This window comes from Tetranychus urticae, chromosome 1, assembly GCF_039701765.1.
Source record: "Tetranychus urticae isolate SD_2017Ah chromosome 1, NJAU_TeUrti_SD_1.0, whole genome shotgun sequence".
NCBI classification, from domain to species: Eukaryota; Metazoa; Arthropoda; class Arachnida; order Trombidiformes; family Tetranychidae; genus Tetranychus; species Tetranychus urticae.
In genome coordinates, this window is record NC_142958.1 from 29343273 (window position 1) to 29363901 (window position 20629).

Genomic DNA, 20629 nt, shown 5'->3' on the forward strand with positions numbered 1-20629 from the left:
TTGAATGCAATCATCTATTTCTAGCAATGCACAATAATTCATTAATTTTGTTGGATTGTTCGCAACATCAAAAAATGTGGAAATAAAGTTTTAACAAAAATGTTATCTGGAAGGCCCAGAAAAATCTGAAGATGCTGATTCACGAGTAGATATACAGGGCATTTCAGCTAATTTTCCCGTTCTAAATTGGCTATATCTTTGCTCCTGAGTGACCTAGAGGTTAGATATTTTGTTAATGGAAATTTGGGCGATACTCAATTGTCATATTTCAAGGTCAAGGTCATTCAAGGACATTGCGTTATTTGACCTCTAATTGATATTTGGAGGTCATTTTCTAAGAGTGCAAAAATTTTCATATTGGTTGATGCTTACTACGCGTTGGTATCTTAAACCGTTGAAAAGATAAATGCACTTTTCTTAAAACCAATTGATCGACACAGCAATGTGTAAACACCCATATCTTTTGACCAGAATAAGTTATGAACATGTCACTACCATCAATCAATATGAAATTTTTTGCACTCTTAGAAAATGACCTCTGAATATCAATTAGAGGTCAAATAACGCAATGACCTTGAATGACCTTGACCTTGCAATATGACAATTGAGTATCGCCCAAATTTCCATTAACAAAATATCTAACCTCTAGGTCACTCAGGAGCAAAGATATAGCCAATTTACAACGGGAAAATTAGCTGAAATGCCCTGTACATAGTTGATAGATGACAATCAATTCATCGACGATAATTTGTGGCGAAATTATCAATGCAACTATTGTCATTGCATGATTCGAAAGCCTTTGGTGCACGATTTTTTGAAAGAAATGTGACATTGAGGCCATCAAAAAACGTGAAAAGTTTGAATGTATATACAGATGCGCTGACCGAAAATTTATGGTCAAACCTCTCTCTAAAACAGCACCAGAAGGACAACGGAGTAAATTCATCATGGGTAACTTGCTGTTGCATTGCCCATTTCTGGATGTGTTGATATGATTATGTATCCGGAGTACGTAAAGCATATGTGTCATATATAACCGTATGTCCTTCTGATCCCGATGTGTGCAGCACCATTGAAAATCAAAGATTGCAAATCTCTAATTATTTTATTTCAATCTCGCTACAATACCTGAAAATGTACGCTTAAATAGAATTTTTGCAATGCAATTAGTTTTTTTCTATTCCTATTATACTTTGAAATGGTTGATGGTGCATAGCGTGTTGCATATGTAATAGTAAATGTGTGATTTTGCTAAATGGCGTTGACTTTTTTAGCTTCACATAAGGATGATGCCTTCATTTGCAGCTTTTGATTGTTTTTCCTTAGCAACTAGATTTCCAATTGATCCAAGTAAAGACGCTGTCAACACGAGGTTAAAACTATATTCCCACATTTTGATGTTGCGAACAATCCAACAAAAACAATGAATTATTGTGCATTGATAGAAGTGAATGATTGCATTCAAATTTAAAGTGAACGAGGCGGATCAAAAAGGATTATCCTACATAAGAAGGAGCCTTTGACCTTTGGCTTTTGCAGGATTTTCCTTCACAAAAGTTACAGAAAATATACAGTTTTACCGATACTGTAGCCAATTGTAGATAAATTGAGTTAAAACATAAATTAGATTACATAGATTGAAATCTCAAACTACTTGCTTCAACAATCCTTCTGAAACTGTCCCAATCTTTATCCTTGTATTTCATGAGGAAAGTTCTTTAATGAATGGTTTGTGACTTTTAGCTCCGAAAATATTGCTTTATGGTCTGATAAATTGTGTCCAAATCTTCTAATTTTCTGTAAAAGTCCAAATTCGATGTATGTAAAATATAATCATATCTCGCAATCTCGTATTGCTGTGGTCACAGAAATAAGTGTTCTCGGTCGACACCGCAAGCAATCCATATTATTCGATTAAAGCTTTGAGGAATCGATCATCATCAGTTTAATTGTCATCAATACTTGCGTTGAAATCTCCAACGATAATTTAAGCTTTAGCTCCTGGATCTAAATTAACGCCATACTTGTTAGTTCCTCCATGCTTCAATCTTGAAAATGTGGAACGCAGTATATTCCAGTATACTCTTCTTGTATTAGTATTTATATCTGGTTTCCTTTGCGTCTGGATTCGTCAAATCTTGCTTGTTCGCCTAATCAAAATGCTCCAAAGCGTAAAGAAGACTATGCTACAAGAAAGGCTCTCGAACAAATATCAAAACGAAACGCTAAGACTCAAGACAGCATTACGAAGAAATACCTTCAGCTTAGAAGAGATTTGAAAGCTAGAAACAAGTACAAAGCTAGCTCTGTTGAGGCAGAAATAACCAATTCAGACAGTCGAGTAATTCTTATTGCGACGTCTAATCCTGAAATTTTAGCTAGAAAATTAAAGGCTAAAATCGAAATTAAAAGTAATAATCCGTAACATTTCGATTCGAGGTGTTTTATTGTATTAAAAGTTGTTTGATATTAACTAATTTAATTAATAGCATCGTTGATCACTTTCATCACTTTTTAAAACAAAGCAATATAATAGCATTAAATAATTACAATTGAATGTTTATTACAGGCTCACGCTTGACTCATGCATGAGATCGATACGAGATCTCGATGTATCGACAGATATTGTTGTGATTTTCGTTATCCTTTTTCATTATTCCAACAATTTTCTTAAAATCCTTAATTTTTTGTGCTTTAATTGATAAAGTGTTAATTAACAATTTGGATTGTTTATTGAAAGTGTAAACATGAATTCTCCAAAGAAATCGAATGAACTATATGTTCTCTATTTCTCTACTGGTCCAGAAAATAAGAGACAAAAATATTTCATCACTAAAATTGAAGATATTTGGCTATACGATTGTGTTGAGGCTAAAAAATTATCTAGAATTTTGGTTCGAGGCCGTCCTTGGCCTATCAAAAGAAGTCAACCGAAAGAGTTTTGGCCACATTATCTATTCGATATAAGTAAGTAATATTTCTTTTCAGATTTTTCTTGTGCATCTTCTCTAGTAATTTCTAACTATTTTTCATCTTTGCAGGTAAGAATAAAAAACATTTAGAAAAAAAATATATGACAGCAAATCTTAAAGAATTATGTTGTACATGCGAAAATACTTCAAAGGAACCAGCTGTCATTGAGTTAAACGAAAAATCTCCACTGTCAGAATTGCCTAAAGATTTGTCAATTAATGTCGCTGATCCATCAACTATTGGTACTTCAACTTTTCTAGATCAAGTTGTTGGTGCATTTCCTGATCAACAAGCAAGTTTGTTGCTTCAATCTGAAAAAATAAACGAAACATCATTGGCCACTGAAATCGTTCAGACTGAAGCTGAGCAATCAGCATCTTTCAGCACTCATAATGCGACCTGCATCGCAAATTCAACAGCATTGCCCGACACAACGAAAGCTCGTGATGATGTTTTTCAATCCATCTCTCCAATTGTTACATCCAGATTAGATTCTACACCTGCTCCTGATGCGTCAATTTCATTTGCTCCGGATCCAATCAGTTCACATGATGGTGATGATGAGATTAGGATGTAATTTCACCAATAAGCACATCCAAATCACCTTCCGCATCTACTTCGGACCTATCACGTTCAACTCTTGGAGGTGCTAACGAAACTGAAACAGATGCTTTGCCGAAATGGCTTCAAAACCTGCTAATTTTCCGAAGAAAGATGATATTTGGCAGCTCCTCTACAATTTTGGCTTAGAATATTTACATTCAATCAAAACCAGGAAAGGTTATTCAACTTACAAAAAAACCAACAACTATGACTATGTGTAAGTATTGAATCGATAGTCCAACTTCAATCAAGAAAAATAGTAATTAATTTTACCGCCATACTCAAACCACTTTTTACGTTTTATTTGTTTCAGCCCTGATATATCAAAGCTAATAAATTGCGATAATCACAAGTTCTCAGATGAAACAATGATTAGTCACGATTTTCAAATTATTACTCCTGAAGGATATGCATGGAGGTCTGATGAATTACAAAAAGCAGTTTCACCACTAATCGAAATTACCAGCCCAAAAATGACTACTTGTAAAGCTTCTGTTTGTAAAGGAAAATGTGATTTCGCGACTGCAAAAAATGACATGTCCACGCGCCGTCACATAATAAACACTATACTTGGACTGATTTATTTTTTGTATCCAATGTGGTGAACCATTCAAAGGAAAGTCCCATTATGTTGAACATTCTAAACATTGCATGTGCAATAAAAGAACTGCATTGGAGAACATTGCCGTCCGTGATCGTTTCAAACGTGATCTAAAAAAACCAAGAAAGAAAAAACTGAGCATCCTGACCCAGTTCCAATCATTGAAAAATGGAAGAAAAGTTCATTGACTTTTGCAAACTTGCTTTCCAGAAGTTTCACGATTCCGGACTCATTTCAATCGCTCATTAGTCTGAGTTTATAAAATACATCAAAACAAATATGATTATAATTTCTTTGTTTTCTCCAAAGATCTCATTGCGCCTGCAGCTTACGGTGCAGCAGTTTATCATCTTGAAGAGTAAGCACATTGTTCTAAAATATCATTACTCATTAAATTAAGCACTTATTGATTATGATTTCTTTTGTCTTGGCAGTACTGGACATTACTATGGAATTTGGCTCTGCAAAAAACTGACGAAAGTTAACAAGGATCCCCGAAAATCACTTAAATTTAGGATCCTGTAAAAAAGAGACTGCAAATATACATCCTACCATACAATTTCGTTCATGCGAGCTGACATTATTAGCGACGACATCAAAACTTGCTACATAGATGGCTGCGTATGCAGAAATAACTTCAGAACTGACGATGCTAAATACCTTGTTGGCCATATTTTGGAAAAAAATTATTTACTTGTTTGCGAAGGATGCCATCGAGGGATAGCAGATTCGACTTTCTTTTTGGAAAATCCCACTGAGGCTTTGTTTCATTGAACGCCCGGTGCGAAAAAGCTAAAAACTATTTTTGATCATCGCTTTATCTTAGTATCTAGTATTCGTATTTAACTATCTAACTGTTCATTTAAAACTGCATAAAATGTTCACTACAAAATCAATTAGACAATCATTTTTTACCCGCCATAAGATTCTGCAAATAAATAGTGTTTTTGCAACAATTAATTTGCCGCGAACTTTTGCAAAATTATTGAGCGACCTCAGCAAGACCTCGTTCCTAATAAAATAACTGAGATATAAATACAATCATATCAATGATAAGTTTATTCTTGAAATTTTATTAATTGCTTAATCATTATCTTTTAATGTATAAAATTGTTAGATTTGATAATCTAGATGTGCTATATTAATCTCACATCAAGATTAATTTTCATCACTGCATCTCACTACATCATAATGCAAATGCAAGATATTTCTTGCTGGGAAAGAAAACTTTTATTCAATAAGTTCTATCCGATTTTTAGTAAATAATCCAGATACGAAGGAAATACCTTCGGACGGATTATCGGCTAGCAACAAATTACCCAAAGAATCCCACTCCTTTCGTGTAGTGTCTAACGCAAAGATTTCACCAGTTATTGCGTGAAACAAAAAGACCAAATTAGCTTTGGTACATGTGATATGGCAGTTATCATAACTTATATTATTGCCAATTTTCGCAATGTTGCTTTGTTGTGCTCTACCACTTCCATAAGTTAATTTTGACAATTGCAAATTAGAGTGTAAGATATACAAATTCTCCAAAAATGATGTGGCTCGAAAATTTTTGTTTGAGTTATTAAGTAAATCAAAAGATTCAATCTCTGATAAACTTGTATTTATGCTTAGAAACACATTATCTCCTTCAAGAGCATACTTGTCATGTCCATCCAGCACCGTTCCTCCAATAAAATTTTCAGGGCTATTTGGGTCCACATAATAAGTTTTTTCTCTTACTCCTAAGCTGCCAAAAAAAAAATATTAATTACTAATATTTACAAAGATTTCTATCCATGTTTAACCAAACCCCAGCCATTTAATTTGTGTAACATACCAACTATTCTCGTAGTCGAAGAGCTTTCGAATTTTACGCAAGTATTTAGAAGCTTGCGGCAAAAGATTATATCTGTTTGCAGCCCAATCAATTCGAAGCAAACCGTTTCCATCGATCCAGATATCTGTTTGAGTTTCCGGATAAATCAGGTCGAACTTAATCAGATAATCATGTTCCATTGATCTTTCAGTTATTTGCTCAAAATATGAGTTAAAAACCCTGACGATTATCATTTCATCAGAAGCACCAGCGAGTAATAGTATATTGTACTGTCGCGCGGTCCTGTCATACATATATCGGCCATCTGGACACCTGTCGATTTGTAGACTTTGACTCCTCTCAATAGCTCTTATTTCTAGATCTGATCCTTGCGATCCTGAGGAAATGCAGACAAATGAATCTTTGAACGTCATGGTAAATTCTTGTTTTATGATCCAGTAAAACGGACAGTTTATGTTGAAAAGTGAAGCGCAAATAGTCCTGTTATTGAAAATTAAATTCCGCCAACTCGAACATATTTTGCAAGAGATTTAGCAATTCCTACCACTCAACTGCAGTTATCAGTGTCATGTCGAAATCTTCCTAACAAAGACACCTTTTCAAAAAGTGACCCACAATGTACTTTGTACATGAAACACTTGTCTGAGAAAGATTATCGTGAGATTTGAAAAACTGAAATTATCAATGATGATTTGAATCCTCATTTTGTCCGCAAATTTGTTGTCAATTACAACTTTTAAACCGTTCAAAGGTTGCGATTTGAGTTAGTGGATATTGATACTCTTTCAAATGACTTCCTTGGTCACCATGAGACAACCCTGGCTGAAATTGTTGCCGTTCAGGGACGAGAATATGTGGGTGCTCTGAAAGACGAAAGAGGCAGAAATGCAGGAACTATCAGTGTGCTTGCTGAGGAGATCGCCAATTGTAAAAGGGGTATTTATATCAAATTGAAAGGCTGCAATATTCTCGGAACAAGTTTTTTCACTAAACCTCAAACGTTTCTCACCTTTTGGTGGTCCGTTGAAGATGGATCATATTGTCTTATCCATAAAACTGGAGTTCACCCATCATCTCATAAACCTGAATGAAATATGATTCACTGTACAGCCAGAAAACTCTGTAATGGAGATTTTGATCGTAACATTAGGATCGATTGTATGAGATATAAAATGTCTGGTGCATATATCTTAATTGGTTCTTTCAATACAACCCTTAATGACTTGGCACAAAGATTTAACGAGCCTTCCAGACGTAAATTGACTGTAAGTTTTTTGCCATAAATAAATGGTGAAAAAAATAAATATTTTATTTTTTTATTTATTCAGCTGAGTAATTCAACGAACAAATCAAAAAATGTGGATATTTGGAACTTATCGGACTAGAAATTGAAGAAGAAATATCATTTCTTGATTATATTAAAGGAGGAACTCATCTACATTTTGCGGTCGCTATTGATTTCATTGCTTCGAACGGTGACCCGAGATATCCAGAATCTTTACATTTCATCGGATCAGATAAACCTAATCCATACGAATCGGCTTTAAATGCGATTGATGAAATTTTAAAGCCTTACAACACTCTTAATGTTTACCCTGGTTTTGGATTTGGGCTAAATTGTTTCCTCAAGCCTTGGTTTCCCCATCATTTCCCTCTAAACGGCAACGTTATGCATTCTTATTGCAAAGGAATTGAAGAAATCATTATGCACTATCGATCAACTGTTGGTTGTGTAACTTTTTTGGACCGACTAATTTTGCTCCAGTAATTAAAAGTACAGCTGCCATCGCTAGACAATATGACGCTGGTACCAGCTATTTTATTTTACTCATTATTACTGATGGTATTATCTAGGATGTGCCGCAAACAAAACAAGCAATAATCGATGCTTCACATTTACCTCTATCAATAATCATTGTTGGTGTTGGACACGATGATTTTGCTGCCATAGACGAACTCGACTCTGATAATCTTTTGTTGAAATTTAATGGTAAGAAAGCTGTTCGTGACATTGTCCAGTTTGTACCTCTTCGTAATTATATCACTTCTACTGGAATCTGGCTTCAAACAATGGATGGATTAACTAGAGATATACTTCATGAAGTTCCTGAGCAATTAATTTCGTACATGAGAGCCAAAGGAATCAAACCTAAAAGAGTTGTCTCTTGATCTTTTACTCAAAGAGTGCGGTAGAAAAGACAGCAATTTGGAAGGTAAAGACAAAAGTGTTGCCGTTTCCCACTGGAGTGGGCTAATTGAAAAATTGAATGAGAAGTGTTTTAATAAAGTAAAATTATAAAAATATTGTTTCTGATAGTTTCTTAATTGTTTTTAATTAATTAAGTGATTTAACTAACTAATTTTCCATTTAACTAAAGAAATACACCACATAAAACAATACAAATTGAGAATCAACCAAAGAGATCTTTTGGAAAACAAAAGACAACTGAAATGAGAGTGTAGCCACAGCCTAAAATTTAGGTATCATCAATATAATCTATTCAAATGATTTCTTGATTATTCTTCATGTACCACACATTAGAGATGGCAGGATCGGCGATTTTCAAGCTCGATCTTCGGATAGAAAAAAATTAAAAGATCGAGCCCAAGATCGACCAAAATTAAAATGTTTTGATTTTCTGAACAACTGTTGACTGAAAAGATTTAGTGAAAAACAAAATCATCAAAAATTTATCAATTTTTGGGTTATTTTATGTAATTTTTAGGCCGGTCGATCTTTCTCGAGTATTCGAATTTTTAAAAGGTCGATCTCAATCAGATCGTAAGTTCGATAGCTCGATTTTTGCTCGGCTCGCAGCCCTCAAAGATCGATCTTTCGAGTACTCGATCTTTTCCTGCCATCCCTAATATCTTCATCAATACCAAAGTTGTGATGAAGGTAAGTTAAATCTTAATTTTACCTCCTACATTTGCAGGCTGTTAAGTGTAACACCTTTTAATAATAACTGTTGCTCTTAATTTCTATCAATCGCAACAACTTCTATTAAGCGTATCGATATACAGTGAGTTGAAATATTTCTGAAATATTATGCATCTGATATTTTATCAAATAAACAAAGTTTTGTGAATTTCTCGAAGTAAATTCTAGGTGTTTGATTAATCTTCATTGGTATACGAACTGATAAGATTTTTGGACATTTTAATTGTGTTTCTAGCAGACTGATGATTGATAAAAAAAACTGGACAAAGATTTTATATTAAAAGTGTGATTAAGTCTTGGTTTAATTTTGCGCATAAACAATAATCCTTAATTCATTGATGGTAAAGTTAATCAGATATGGTTTTTTGTACCAAAAATAGATCCAATATTGAGTATCTAAACCAACAGTACAGTGAAACTTTCGTTGCCATTGTTGACCGGCTCGGTCTTGAATATGCTTAGCAATTCCAGCATAACTTTGATACTGTTGCACACCTTCCTGAGCAAATGAGACGAGAACCGAAGCCGACGTCTCATCTAAATCAGTATTATTAACAGTAGCAACTCCAAGGTTGAGTCGAGTTTCAGCGATTACTTCGCTTTCCGTCTTAGACAGTTTAGGCATTTTCATAATTTTAATTTTAGTTCCACCCACTTTAATTTTTATGGCAGGAATATCATCAGTAAACGATTTAAAGTTAGATGCATGTTGAGGGCCCGAAAAGCATGTCCAAGATCGAGGGTCAACGGAATCTTCATATTTTAAAGCTAATTTATTAACCAACGTTTGGCAAGGCTTTTCTGGTCTTCCTAGGATTGGTGAAACAATGGATGATCCAGCACCAGTTCGTCCCGGTGGTTTCAGAATTGAAAGTACAAATGAATTGACAGAGTCATCGAAATCACTTTTCACTAAGAAAGGTTCCTGGGATCCAGACGAGGTTTCAATTGGATTGATTGGGAATGGACCAGGACGAATCGGACTTGGCGTTGAAATTAAATCAGAATTGGTACAAGATCCGGATCCGGGGACAACAACAATAACAGCTAGCGTATTGATTCTTAGACCACCAATTGAAAAGGTAATATACTCGTTGGTTGACATGGACTTGTGACTACCAGAGAATGCATTTTTAGCTCCAACAAAGGTGAACCACAATTTAGTTGACTTGGCAGCTGATTGTGCCGATGTAACCGCTCTCAATTTAGCCTCAATGAGTTCAGCAATGGAAGAATAATTGTTTGCCGTTTTAATGGCATCAATTGCAGCACTGATTACACGATCTCTCTCTGTTAAACCCATTGAAATGCGTTCTACTTTAACCAATCCTTCAAGGGTTCGTCCATCACAGCCATTTGTTTCATCAACATTATCAGGAACAGTTCCACCAATTCGAGGATCAATTACACCTGTACCATCAGATGGAGGTAAACCACATTCCTCTAATCCAGTGATTTCATCGCGAGTCTTGATCACATTGAATTCCTCTGGAGTAAGTAGATTAGCTTTCTTTTTGTTTGCATTCAAAGAGACTCCTTGGCACAAGATTTCATCTATTAACGGAATTAAAAAAATTAACCAATTTAATTTGATCAACATTATTGTATTTAAAACACATGTAAATAGTAAGATGATAGAAAAATATAATTAATAAACAAAATGAGCATTTGGTTTAAAATAAACAACATAAATTAATTTGAACCTATGAAGAATCCATTTTGATCTCAAACATAAATGCCAAGCTTCAAGTTGATCAGCTCAAGGCGGGTTAGCCACTCTAAGGGATACCACACAGTATCTTCCTTTCTTGCTATCACTCTGGTTTCTTCATCCAAGGCTGAGGCCTTTCCAAGCCCCAAGGCGTTAATTAATAGTATAGATTAGTTTATTATCAGATTTTTTTTTATAAATACAGTTGTCTTTACCAGTGCGATATAACCGGAATTTCAATCCTTTACCAGAAGCTTGAAAAACAAACAAAACTCAAATCCGTTTTCTTATCAATCTTCAACTGCAGAGTTTTGGTAATCTTAATCTCAGCTTCAATTCAATCCAGAATGTTTATCGTCAACAATTACAGTTAGTGACAATTCGGAACAATTTGTGTTAATTTGTTGATTTTTTAAGAGTAAACGAAACATTCACTTCTCAAGTTGAAAGCTAAACATCAAAAGTAGACAAGCAATTGAAAAATGGATAGCAATGGTTTCCAAGCAGACAATTAACAGCAAACTTTTCCTTACTTAATTTTGACTTGTATTTAATCAAAGATCAAGGATAATGAAAGAGCATTTTCAGTGAACAATTAATTCCCCAAGATAACAGTAATTTCACTTTAAATATATGCATTGAGGATATTATCAATGGCGTTTAAATTTGTCATGTTCATGTCATCTTTGAGACAACCAATTTCACCCAACAATCGAGCAATCAAACTATAGACTATTTGTTGTGATACAATTTTAATCGTTATAAACTGTGTCAATTGATTCTGCATTATTGTAATGATGCTATGAAATTGATTATTATACATTGATCTCAATTAGATATGAAATATAAAAGGTGTTACAGTTAATTTATTTAAAAAAAGGTGGAGACACTTTAATCTGCCATCAAGCAGATTAAAAACAATGACCATATTTTGTCAAGTCGCTGGTCATTTCTGGTTGTTCATCTTTTTTTTTGGACAAACTGTTTTTTGATTTATTCAACTTTTATTGTGAATCACTGGAGATTGTACCGAAAATTATCGGTAACTTTAATTTTTTATCTATCGTTTTTGATTCTGTGCTGTGGATGAATTTTCCCCTCTTTCTTTATCTACTGTTTGCTTTATTCAATTGAGAACTCATTTAATGCCCTTATTCGGATATATTATGGTGTTAACAGCTTTTTCCTAGTTTCTTTTAATGCTTTTTATAACGATGATGGTGAAGGATATGCAGTGTAAAATGGTGTAAGAATGAAAAGCTGCTCTTTTTCAATCATCATCATTATGGATCTACTCAAACAATCATGAGCATAACACATCTTCATGCACTTCTGACTCTCTCTCTGTGTTTTTTTCATCATCCTAGTTTCTCCCTGTATACAGATCCGGATAATAATCGGAGAACCACATTTCTAATTGTGGAATGATTGAGAGGAAAGTATAAAGAACCAGCAAGGAACCGTAAACACTGGAGAGGCTAAAATAAACTCAACTATTCTTTACAATTGATTTATATGCACCCAAAGAAAAAGAGAAAGGAGTGATGTTAGATTAACTTCTAGGAAAATAGGTAATCATACGAATAGTAATCAAGAGTCTATTTCTATTAATTGTTGAAATGATTCTTGATAGTTGAATTGAAAAAGTTCAAGCTATTAGTGAATCTTACGCTAAAAGTAAACAAATCATGCTCATATTGTGCCGAAAATGTAGATTGATTCATTTCTTGCAGATTGGGAATTTTGAATAATCTTTATTTTTATTTAATCGGTTGGATCAATTGCAATTATTTTATAGTCTTTGTTTAAGATTTTTACAATTACAATTATATTTTTTTAAGGTTTTATTAACATTTGAAAATCGCTCTTTAATGGATCTTTATTGTTTTCCTTCTCCATCCTGACATCTGCTGGGTTTTGATTCATAACGATTCAGAGAGACAGAGAGAGAGAGAAGATAGATATTGAGTGAGAGAAAGAGAGAGAAAGAGACTCATACAGAGTCACATACTTTTCACTGTCTTATTTTTGAGTTAAAACAGAAAAAAATTAGATCAAAACAATAATGTTGGTTAATTGTGTAAGATGAGGGAAATGTAAAATAAATGTAATGTAACTGTAACCAGTTTTTTAGCTAAAAAATATCAAGTAACGGTCATGGGAGATAATCACGGTGTCAATGGCAAGCCAAAGATCAAATTTAGCCATCCAACAACCTTTCTTGCTGCCTGTGCTTGTAATGATTTAAATGAATGTGAACGCTTACTATCACAGAATATGGTCAATATTAATTGTACCAATGTGGACGGGTTAACAGCATTACACCAAGCCTGTATCGATGATAATATAAAAATGGTTCGGTTCCTCTTGGATCATGGAGCTGACATTAATTGTTGTGATCATGAGGGTTGGACACCTTTACATGCGACAGCATCTTGTGGTAATGAAGCCATTGCTAGTTTATTATTAGAAAGAGGTGCTGATCCAAGGATTATTAATTATGACGGTGAATTGGCTTGTGATATCACAGATAGCCTTGCCATCAAGGAGATGATTGACAAAAAATTAAGAGAACTAGGTGTAACTGATGTGGATACTCTTCGACAACAAGAACATATCTGTATGTTAAGTGATGTCAATAATTGGCTTAAAACTCAAGTTGTTGGTACGTAAAAATTATTACCTTTTCTATTTTTTATCTCCCTTCCACTCACCTTTAATTCCACTTTGACAATCTTTGGTTTTTTTGTTAACAGATGACAAACCTCATCCTAGATCAGGAGCTACGATACTTCATGTAGCCGCTGCTAAAGGTTACATCGATGTTTTGGGTACTCTACTCAATAATCGCATTATTCGTAGTCAATTAGACATTGATGCTAGAGATAATGAAGGATGGACTCCGTTGGCAGCTGCCTGTTATTGGCAGAAACCCGGAGCTGTACAGTTACTTATTTTACATGGAGCTGATGTAAATGCTGAAACTGACGCAGGTCAACGTTTACAGGATCTAACAGACCATGATCTAATAGCACAGCTTATCGAGGAGAAACGTCGTAAGCTTGCTGAAGAGCAAAAACTCAGAGAGCAAATGAGATCTGCTGTATCCCAATCTAAAGGTTTGTAATATTTCCACTAACTGATCCTACGTTCCTGTTATTTATCTTACACATCTTAATTGTTCAACATTTTGTTCAACTTTTTTTCTATCTTCTTTCTAAACAGTGCCTCCTTCACCACCTTCTGCACCAACTCCTCCTACGGAAAGTGAAACTCAAAGAAAAGCTCACGCTAAGCGAGTCCGAGAAACTAGAAGATCAACGCAAGGTGTTTCAGCGGAGGATGTCAAGCAAGCCAAAGAGCAGTTCATGATATCTTCATCTATACCGGCTTCACCGGCTGTAACTAATTCGCCTATTTCGATTCCAAAGACAACAACAGCAACAACCACAATATCAACGACACCAACGACACCGACGACACCGACGATAACCTTCAATAATAATAACACTATGTCATTGACAGCAATTTCATCGATTGCACCGTCACCACTTAATTCGTCCAGTTATAATAATCTGGTTACTAACACCCCAACCAACAATAATAATAACAATAATCCATTAACAAAATCGGATGACCAGCAATCTAGACCAGTCCGTTGTCGTTTACCTCCATCACCTCCAACACCTCCATCAGTGTCACAATCAGATTTTAAATCAGTAGATCAAATAGACAGTAGTGACATTAGCTCTAGTAGTAGTAATAAGAATAATAGTAATAATAATAGTAATGTTAATAGTAGTAGCAGTAATGTAAAAGATTTTCGTAAACTCTATGAAACATTAGTCAAGGAAATGGAAAGCTTGAAAAAAGAAATCTTACGTAAAGAACATGAATGGAATAGAGAGAAACGGGCTCTTCAGCGTAAGCTCAGTGAGCTTGAAGAAGAAATTAAACAGTTGGAAGCCTTCAAGAGTGACAATAAAAGACTCAAAGACGAGAATGGTGCTTTAATTCGAGTAATCAGTAAATTGTCTAAATGAATCCAACAACAATCACAACTATGTAAATCTATAACTTCATCCATCCAGTAAAACCGGTTGATCACGGCATCGATGTGAAACAAAATTAAAAACAAATTTTACTGTAACAATATTTGGAGCGTTCGGAAAAAAACAAAACTTTAACAGAGGTTAAGATGCAATTTATCTGCGCCTAAAGAAGTTGGTATGCATCATGATTTATCTAGTTTAACAAGTTTAGTTGTTGATGAACTAGTGGCCAATATCTTAAGAAAAGCATCAATAATTAAACAAACTAAAGGCTTATGGTTAATTCGTCCAAGCTTGCTCTGAATTGATATCTGAACAACCCTAAACCGTTTTTAAACAGCTTCAACCAACAGCATTATTAACACGATCTCGCTCTGTTGAATCCATTGAAATACGCTTCATTGTAACTAATCCTTCCAAGGTTTGTCCATCACAACGCACTTGTTTTATCAACATTATCAGGAATGTATCCCAACAATTAGAGGATGAATTAAACCAGAATCATCAACCGGAAGATCAAAGATTCTTTCGAAGCTGTTATTTCCGGCAAAAGTTTTGAGACTATTAAATATCTTCGGTGCAAGTACATCTTTTTTTTTGTTGTTTCCAATGATTGATAATGTTGATCCACTTTGACAAGTCTTCTCAATTAACACAACTAGAAAACGAAAAAATAAATAGCAACGGCGATTCGACATTAACCCAATATGCAATCAAATGTAGAAGTTTTTGATGATGATGAGAATAAATTGTCCATGTTGACCATTAAACGTAAATTTATGCTACAAGTATCACCATTCAACCCATTTTACTTGATTAGAAGAAGTTCATCAGACAAAAAAATTAATTCGTTTCTAATGCAATTGTTTTGAGCAATAAATGTAGTTGCTCAATTAAACCAACTATGAAGATATAAACGTAAACATCTCATGTAATTAGTAAAGGAACACCGACAGATGTAATCATTGACTCGGATTAATCCCAATACTAAAGTAAAGATTGTTGATCTGGTGAAATCTCGATTCACTAAAGTGATTGATTAACGATTTCCAATACAATGAACATGAAGGGTAAGTCTCATGATTATCCAGTTGAACAGTCTCCTTAATTAGACATCCAACATCTCGGTGTTTATTGATGAAAAGCCAGCACTAAAAGATTCGCATTGAAGAAAAGGGAAAACAAAAAGAGCTGTTGATCCCTCAATTCACTTGTTGATTCCATGTAATTGTTTGGTTATAGTTGAGTTAATTCTGAAAATAAATTGTTATTTGAGCAACTGAAGTGTCCGAAGTAATCACAAACCAAAATTTCAAACTTGACAACAAACTTCAAGAAAATTATTAACAAGTTAAATTAATTTTACCAGATTAGATCAAACCTAAGTTATTGTTATTGTTAGCCGTTGTTAATAGTTACAATAATCAACCAATTGTAATGCTTAATGTAGTGCGCCATCTTTATTTGTCCTTTTTAAGAAATATTATTCAACTTCAACTGCTATTTTTGGCTACAAATTAACATTTTTTATTGTGCACTTGTGATTTTTTATTAACCCTAAATTACTCTTAATTTGGTGCATCAATTTGTCAATACTTAATTCACTTCTAATTGTTCTAAATTAATACCATTCTGTTATTTAAAGATAACTGTTTACTTTTGTGATGTTCAACAGCAAACAAATATGGATCTGAAGCTTTCTCGTCTTAGTTTTACATTTTGAAATGAATTAACCATGGTAAGTAAATTTACTTGTTGAGCTTATTATCAACTCGATATGGTTGATGAACATGCAAATCACCGTTACAACATAGAGATAAGTAAGATTTATTTATATCAAAAAAATTCACCATTCTATTCACCATTTAGGTACATTTTTGTGAGGAGAAATGAGATATTAATATAAACTTTCGTAGATACAAGATTGGTAGACATTATAACTAAATTAAAGTTAATTTTTTCTTCTTTTCTCTGTTTAATGTTAATTTTCAAATTTTTCATCTTCAACAGACTAAAACATCTTTATTTATGATGCAGTAGTGAATTGTTGGCAACTCATCTTTCAAAACAGAAACAAAAACTAGTCCAAAGCCAATCAATTGATGTAACTTCAATTCAAAGTGCAGACAAATGTATTACTTTTAGTTTAACAACAAGATGAAATCTGGTGAAAGATGCCTTTCAACTAACCAGAATTACATTCTCTGTTTGACATCTTTCATTCGTTAATCGTAAAAACCAGAATTAATCTCAATTACTCTACCTTTGTATCGATTGAAATACACAAAAATAGCAATCAAATTGGCCTTTTGTCCAATGACTAGTCTTGGGCTCAACAGTAAGGAAAGAAAATAAAAAGAGCGATAAATCCCTCCAAAATGATTCACATAGTCACTCATTGACTAATCTTGATATGTTATTATAATAACATAGCAATTGTTTAGGTTTTTCATCATCTTTCTGCTTATCTTCTCAGTCTTCTCTTTCTAGATACATTTTATTGACCATAAATAAGACAAAAATGTAAAAGATTCAAGACCAACGGCCAGAAATATCGGAAAATTACCTTTCTTTTCATGACTCTTATGGTTAAACTTGCCTCCTTGATTGGTCCACCTTTTTCCCTCCTATTTATCAGCCATTTATTTGCAAGTTAATATTGAAAAACTTGTCGAGATAATAAGACAAATATGTTGGACTTGTAAGTATAAATAAATATCTGTTTAATTGTAAACTGGTTAACCTTCAGTGTTAACACTTGCTGTATAAACTGTGTGTAATCCATGTAACAGAGGGAGATAGTTTCAAGAGTGAGAAAGAAATGAGTTGATAGAGACAAAAACAAGAAAGAGAGAAAGAGAGAGAGAAGAGAGAGAGAAACGAATAAGGAGGAAAATAGTTTAACTAAAATAACGAAAGTCTGGTTAGGTTGAATCTTATAACATCGCTGGAAGCCCAAATCAATTGAAAGTAAATATTTTTCCTCCTATTACTTTCTATCCATTGAAATCAACCTTCTTTTTTCAAATAATTATCATCATAATCGTTGTCATCTTTTGCTTCTTCTTCCCCTTTCTGGCTCGTTTATTCAAATTTAACAATCCCCCTTTCATTTCAACTTTTCATCATCAGTGGAACCAGAAAAAAACCCTTTTTCCTTATCCAGTGTTAACCAGTTCTCTGATGGTTTTTCTTCTTTCTGTGGCTTAAATCGTCATAATTTAACAATTTTTAACAATTTTATTTATTTTCCTTTCCAATTGTTTACTGGTGATTAACTAACTGCGTTCAATTAATTTCAAAATCCACAACAATCTACCAAAACAACATCTGAACGAATTAAGCTGAAAAGATTCTTACAAGTTATTGTGTTGCTGTTGATTTGGTGCAACAAGTAAAAACACAACAAAATCAACTGGACTTTCAATTTTTAAGTGTAACCTGGATTAGTGACTTTACTGTGGATATTTTGTTTCTAAATCATAGTCAAATATGAAGAAAAGTGATCGTTTTATTTTACTTCCTCGAGCAGCCAATGCAACTCGTGTTTATGCCGCCATCAAAATAATCCTTTGTTTCTTATTTATGGCTTATTTTGTAAGCTTGGTTGCCTGGACAGTTCATGCTATGGCCTTTTTTAAATCCAAAATTGACGAAGATAATGATGTTACTCGTGAAAATCAAAAGTACAAAACACATAATCACTTTTTCCTTTTTACTGGACTCTACATTGGTGCTGCAACTCTCATTGGTTTATGGGGAATCCTCAAAGAAAATATCTCTACCATTTTTGGTTTCCTTTGTCTTTTTGCCATTGGTTTCGTTTTTGAAATCACCGGAGCCTTCAAATCAAACGATGAAGATGTTAGAAAGCTCAAATTTGTCTCCGTCTCCTTGGAACCTGTTTTAATGGTTCTCTCATTAGGATTTACATTAATGATACGGTCGGCTGAAAAAAGATTGGCCAGTTTACCAATTTATCGGCAAACGATGGCTGAATCAAGGCGTAATTCACTTACTGGTTCAGAAATTGGTGCTTCACCTACCATGGAGATTGCCAATCAACAAGAATCTGGACATGATAATCCTAATTTAGATTTACAAGATGAACCCAATGCTCAACAACAATCATCAAATAACAACAACAACAATAATGACTCTAGAGGAGTTGCAACTTTACCTGTTAAACAAGAATCATTCCTAAAGCCACCTTCTTAATCAACTTGGATATTCAATCCTTGCTTATATTTTTATTTTGTACAATTTTGTCAACCTTGTTTACTTGTTCTCTTCTATTCTCAATCTAAATTTAATTTACTCTTTTTTATTCGAGCTTCTGGAGCTTACATTATTTTGTTTCAACAGATGATAACTTTCATCATGTTTTAATTTTAATTTTTTTCCTTGTCTCTTCCCAGCTCTTTTTACTCCTTTTTTTGCCGAAAGAAACACATTAATGGTGTTTACAATTTTCTGATCATGTCAAGGTTGATTAATCTTGATTGTCGACTATCTCCGCTCAATTTTGCTGCTCCTTTCTATGAATGCATTCTGATACATTACCTCTCTTACGAAAAAGCATCAAATTTAATTTAATGGTTATAAAGACTATCTATTTGTGTTGCCAATCAAGTCCAATGATGATGACCAATTTAATTTTTCAAGATACCCAAAAAGATGGTTCTGATCACCAAAAATCACCAAGTAACGACGGAATCACACGAATTGTTCTAACATAGCCGATTGGCGAATTATACTGCTCAATAAAATTGATTCAAAGTACGCAAAATTGTTAGACGTCTCATTTTGTCCGAGAAGATGACCATCTTAGTCCCAAAATTATATCCAATTGTAATTACAGTTAACAAATCGCAGCTATTCAACAATTGTTGAGTACTGAATAGCTTTGTTGTGACAATTACAGGCGTCGGATTAACCTTGTTTTTTCGATTATCTTGAAATTGAATTGATCATTTTATATTTCTAGTTGTGAACATATTTTACCTGCGTTTTTGTACTTCAACAACCATTCATAACATTAACTTTGAAGGTCTAAATGCGCACCAACATTTAACCTTGATTAACATTACAAGTTTGTATCTTAACTTTCTTTATACCATTTACGTTGCTTACTTTTTTTTACTGATTTAGTGAAATGAACTGCTTATGACTGTATCATGATTGCTATTTATTTGCTTGTTACTCAACAGCTAAACAATTAGTAAGCAATCTATCAATTAACTATTTTAACCTGAATTTAATCAACTAACCTCACAACAGGATTAAAATTTTAAACGTAGCTGTCAGCTGAAACATTAATGAACTCTATTGATTATACTCTATTGGTAAATGGCAATAAGAAGCAGCCAATTTTCATCAAATAAAAATTTCATGATTAACAATGATTACATTTAAAAATAATTAGCTAGAATCAAAATCATGATTGCTGAAAATTACTACAGCAACCTTTGGCCTCAGCAACACCACATATGTAGTCAACTTTCATCGTCAGTTACACTGGTTACTGGATTAATCAAACACTATTAGTAAAACAATAATTTACATTGAGACAACTGTTCTAACTTGATTATGATATTGATGAATAAGAATTAATTTGATTGCTTTTTAATGTTTAAATAGATGTAATCAAAAGTTTCCACTGGACAATCTTATGTTTCTTTAAGCATTTGCAACTGTTATAATGATTCAAAATATAAAATTGAAAACATTTGAATGCGATTAACGTCGATGAATTTAGTAAATTGTTGTTTTGCCATAGCTAATTGCATGTACAGTCTCTACATATATTACTACCCGTAATTACATGTAATTTTGTACATTATGTGCGTCTCTCTGGGATCGTTTACCAATCTCTGACCGATAGAGTTCATGTTTCACCTCTCTACTGTATTTTAAGTAT

The 20629-nt window shown here is 33.6% G+C and overlaps 4 protein-coding genes and 1 long non-coding RNA gene across 6 annotated transcripts; 4 read left to right on the forward strand and 1 right to left on the reverse strand.

Moving 5' to 3' along the window:
• Positions 1-7177: 7177 nt before the first annotated feature.
• Positions 7178-8174, forward strand: LOC107361525 (copine-8-like). The gene is made up of 4 exons (XM_089266128.1): positions 7178-7270; positions 7334-7337; positions 7391-7737; positions 7860-8174. Exons 1-4 carry the CDS (start codon positions 7178-7180, stop codon positions 8172-8174), a joined length of 759 nt encoding a protein of 252 aa, XP_089122254.1.
• Positions 8175-9216: 1042 nt separating this feature from the next.
• LOC149094928 (uncharacterized) lies at positions 9217-10733 on the reverse strand. Its single transcript, XM_089265934.1, has one exon. It carries the CDS (start codon positions 10544-10546, stop codon positions 9248-9250), a length of 1299 nt encoding a protein of 432 aa, XP_089122060.1. The 5' UTR covers positions 10547-10733; the 3' UTR covers positions 9217-9247.
• Positions 10734-11562: 829 nt separating this feature from the next.
• Positions 11563-12527, forward strand: LOC149094929 (uncharacterized). The gene is made up of 2 exons (XR_016197763.1): positions 11563-11699; positions 12025-12527. It is a non-coding gene; the product is annotated as an uncharacterized LOC149094929 (long non-coding RNA).
• Positions 12528-12688: 161 nt separating this feature from the next.
• LOC107361894 (uncharacterized) lies at positions 12689-15497 on the forward strand. The gene is made up of 3 exons (XM_025160675.2): positions 12689-13322; positions 13414-13776; positions 13883-15497. The coding sequence occupies exons 1-3, from the start codon at positions 12815-12817 to the stop codon at positions 14698-14700; spliced, it is 1689 nt and encodes a 562-aa protein (XP_025016443.1). The 5' UTR covers positions 12689-12814; the 3' UTR covers positions 14701-15497.
• A 655-nt stretch (positions 15498-16152) lies between these two features.
• On the forward strand, positions 16153-19498 carry LOC112538493 (uncharacterized). Of its 2 annotated transcripts, none has more exons than XM_089265935.1 (3): positions 16153-16447; positions 17186-17410; positions 18054-19498. In XM_089265935.1, the coding sequence occupies exon 3, from the start codon at positions 18202-18204 to the stop codon at positions 18925-18927; it is 726 nt and encodes a 241-aa protein (XP_089122061.1). In that variant the 5' UTR covers positions 16153-16447; positions 17186-17410; positions 18054-18201; the 3' UTR covers positions 18928-19498. The 2 variants fall into 2 exon arrangements, with proteins under 2 accessions (XP_089122061.1, XP_089122062.1); XM_089265936.1 differs by having other exon boundaries at positions 16176-16447; positions 17200-17410.
• Positions 19499-20629: the final 1131 nt, after the last annotated feature.

What these genes read in the sequence shown, in the direction of transcription:
- LOC107361525 (XM_089266128.1), top strand. Translation starts at nt 7,178, where the DNA reads ATGTCTGGTGCATATATCTTAATTGGTTCTTTCAATACAACCCTTAAT. An exon ending in ATCGATCAACTGTTGGTTGT is followed by an intron (nt 7,738 to 7,859) that starts GTAACTTTTTTG and finishes GGTATTATCTAG; the next exon opens with GATGTGCCGCAAACAAAACA.
- LOC149094928 (XM_089265934.1), bottom strand. Translation starts at nt 10,546, where the DNA reads ATGTTGATCAAATTAAATTGGTTAATTTTTTTAATTCCGTTAATAGAT.
- LOC107361894 (XM_025160675.2), top strand. Translation starts at nt 12,815, where the DNA reads ATGGGAGATAATCACGGTGTCAATGGCAAGCCAAAGATCAAATTTAGC. An exon ending in GCTTAAAACTCAAGTTGTTG is followed by an intron (nt 13,323 to 13,413) that starts GTACGTAAAAAT and finishes TTTTGTTAACAG; the next exon opens with ATGACAAACCTCATCCTAGA. An exon ending in TGCTGTATCCCAATCTAAAG is followed by an intron (nt 13,777 to 13,882) that starts GTTTGTAATATT and finishes CTTTCTAAACAG; the next exon opens with TGCCTCCTTCACCACCTTCT.
- LOC112538493 (XM_089265935.1), top strand. Translation starts at nt 18,202, where the DNA reads ATGAAGAAAAGTGATCGTTTTATTTTACTTCCTCGAGCAGCCAATGCA.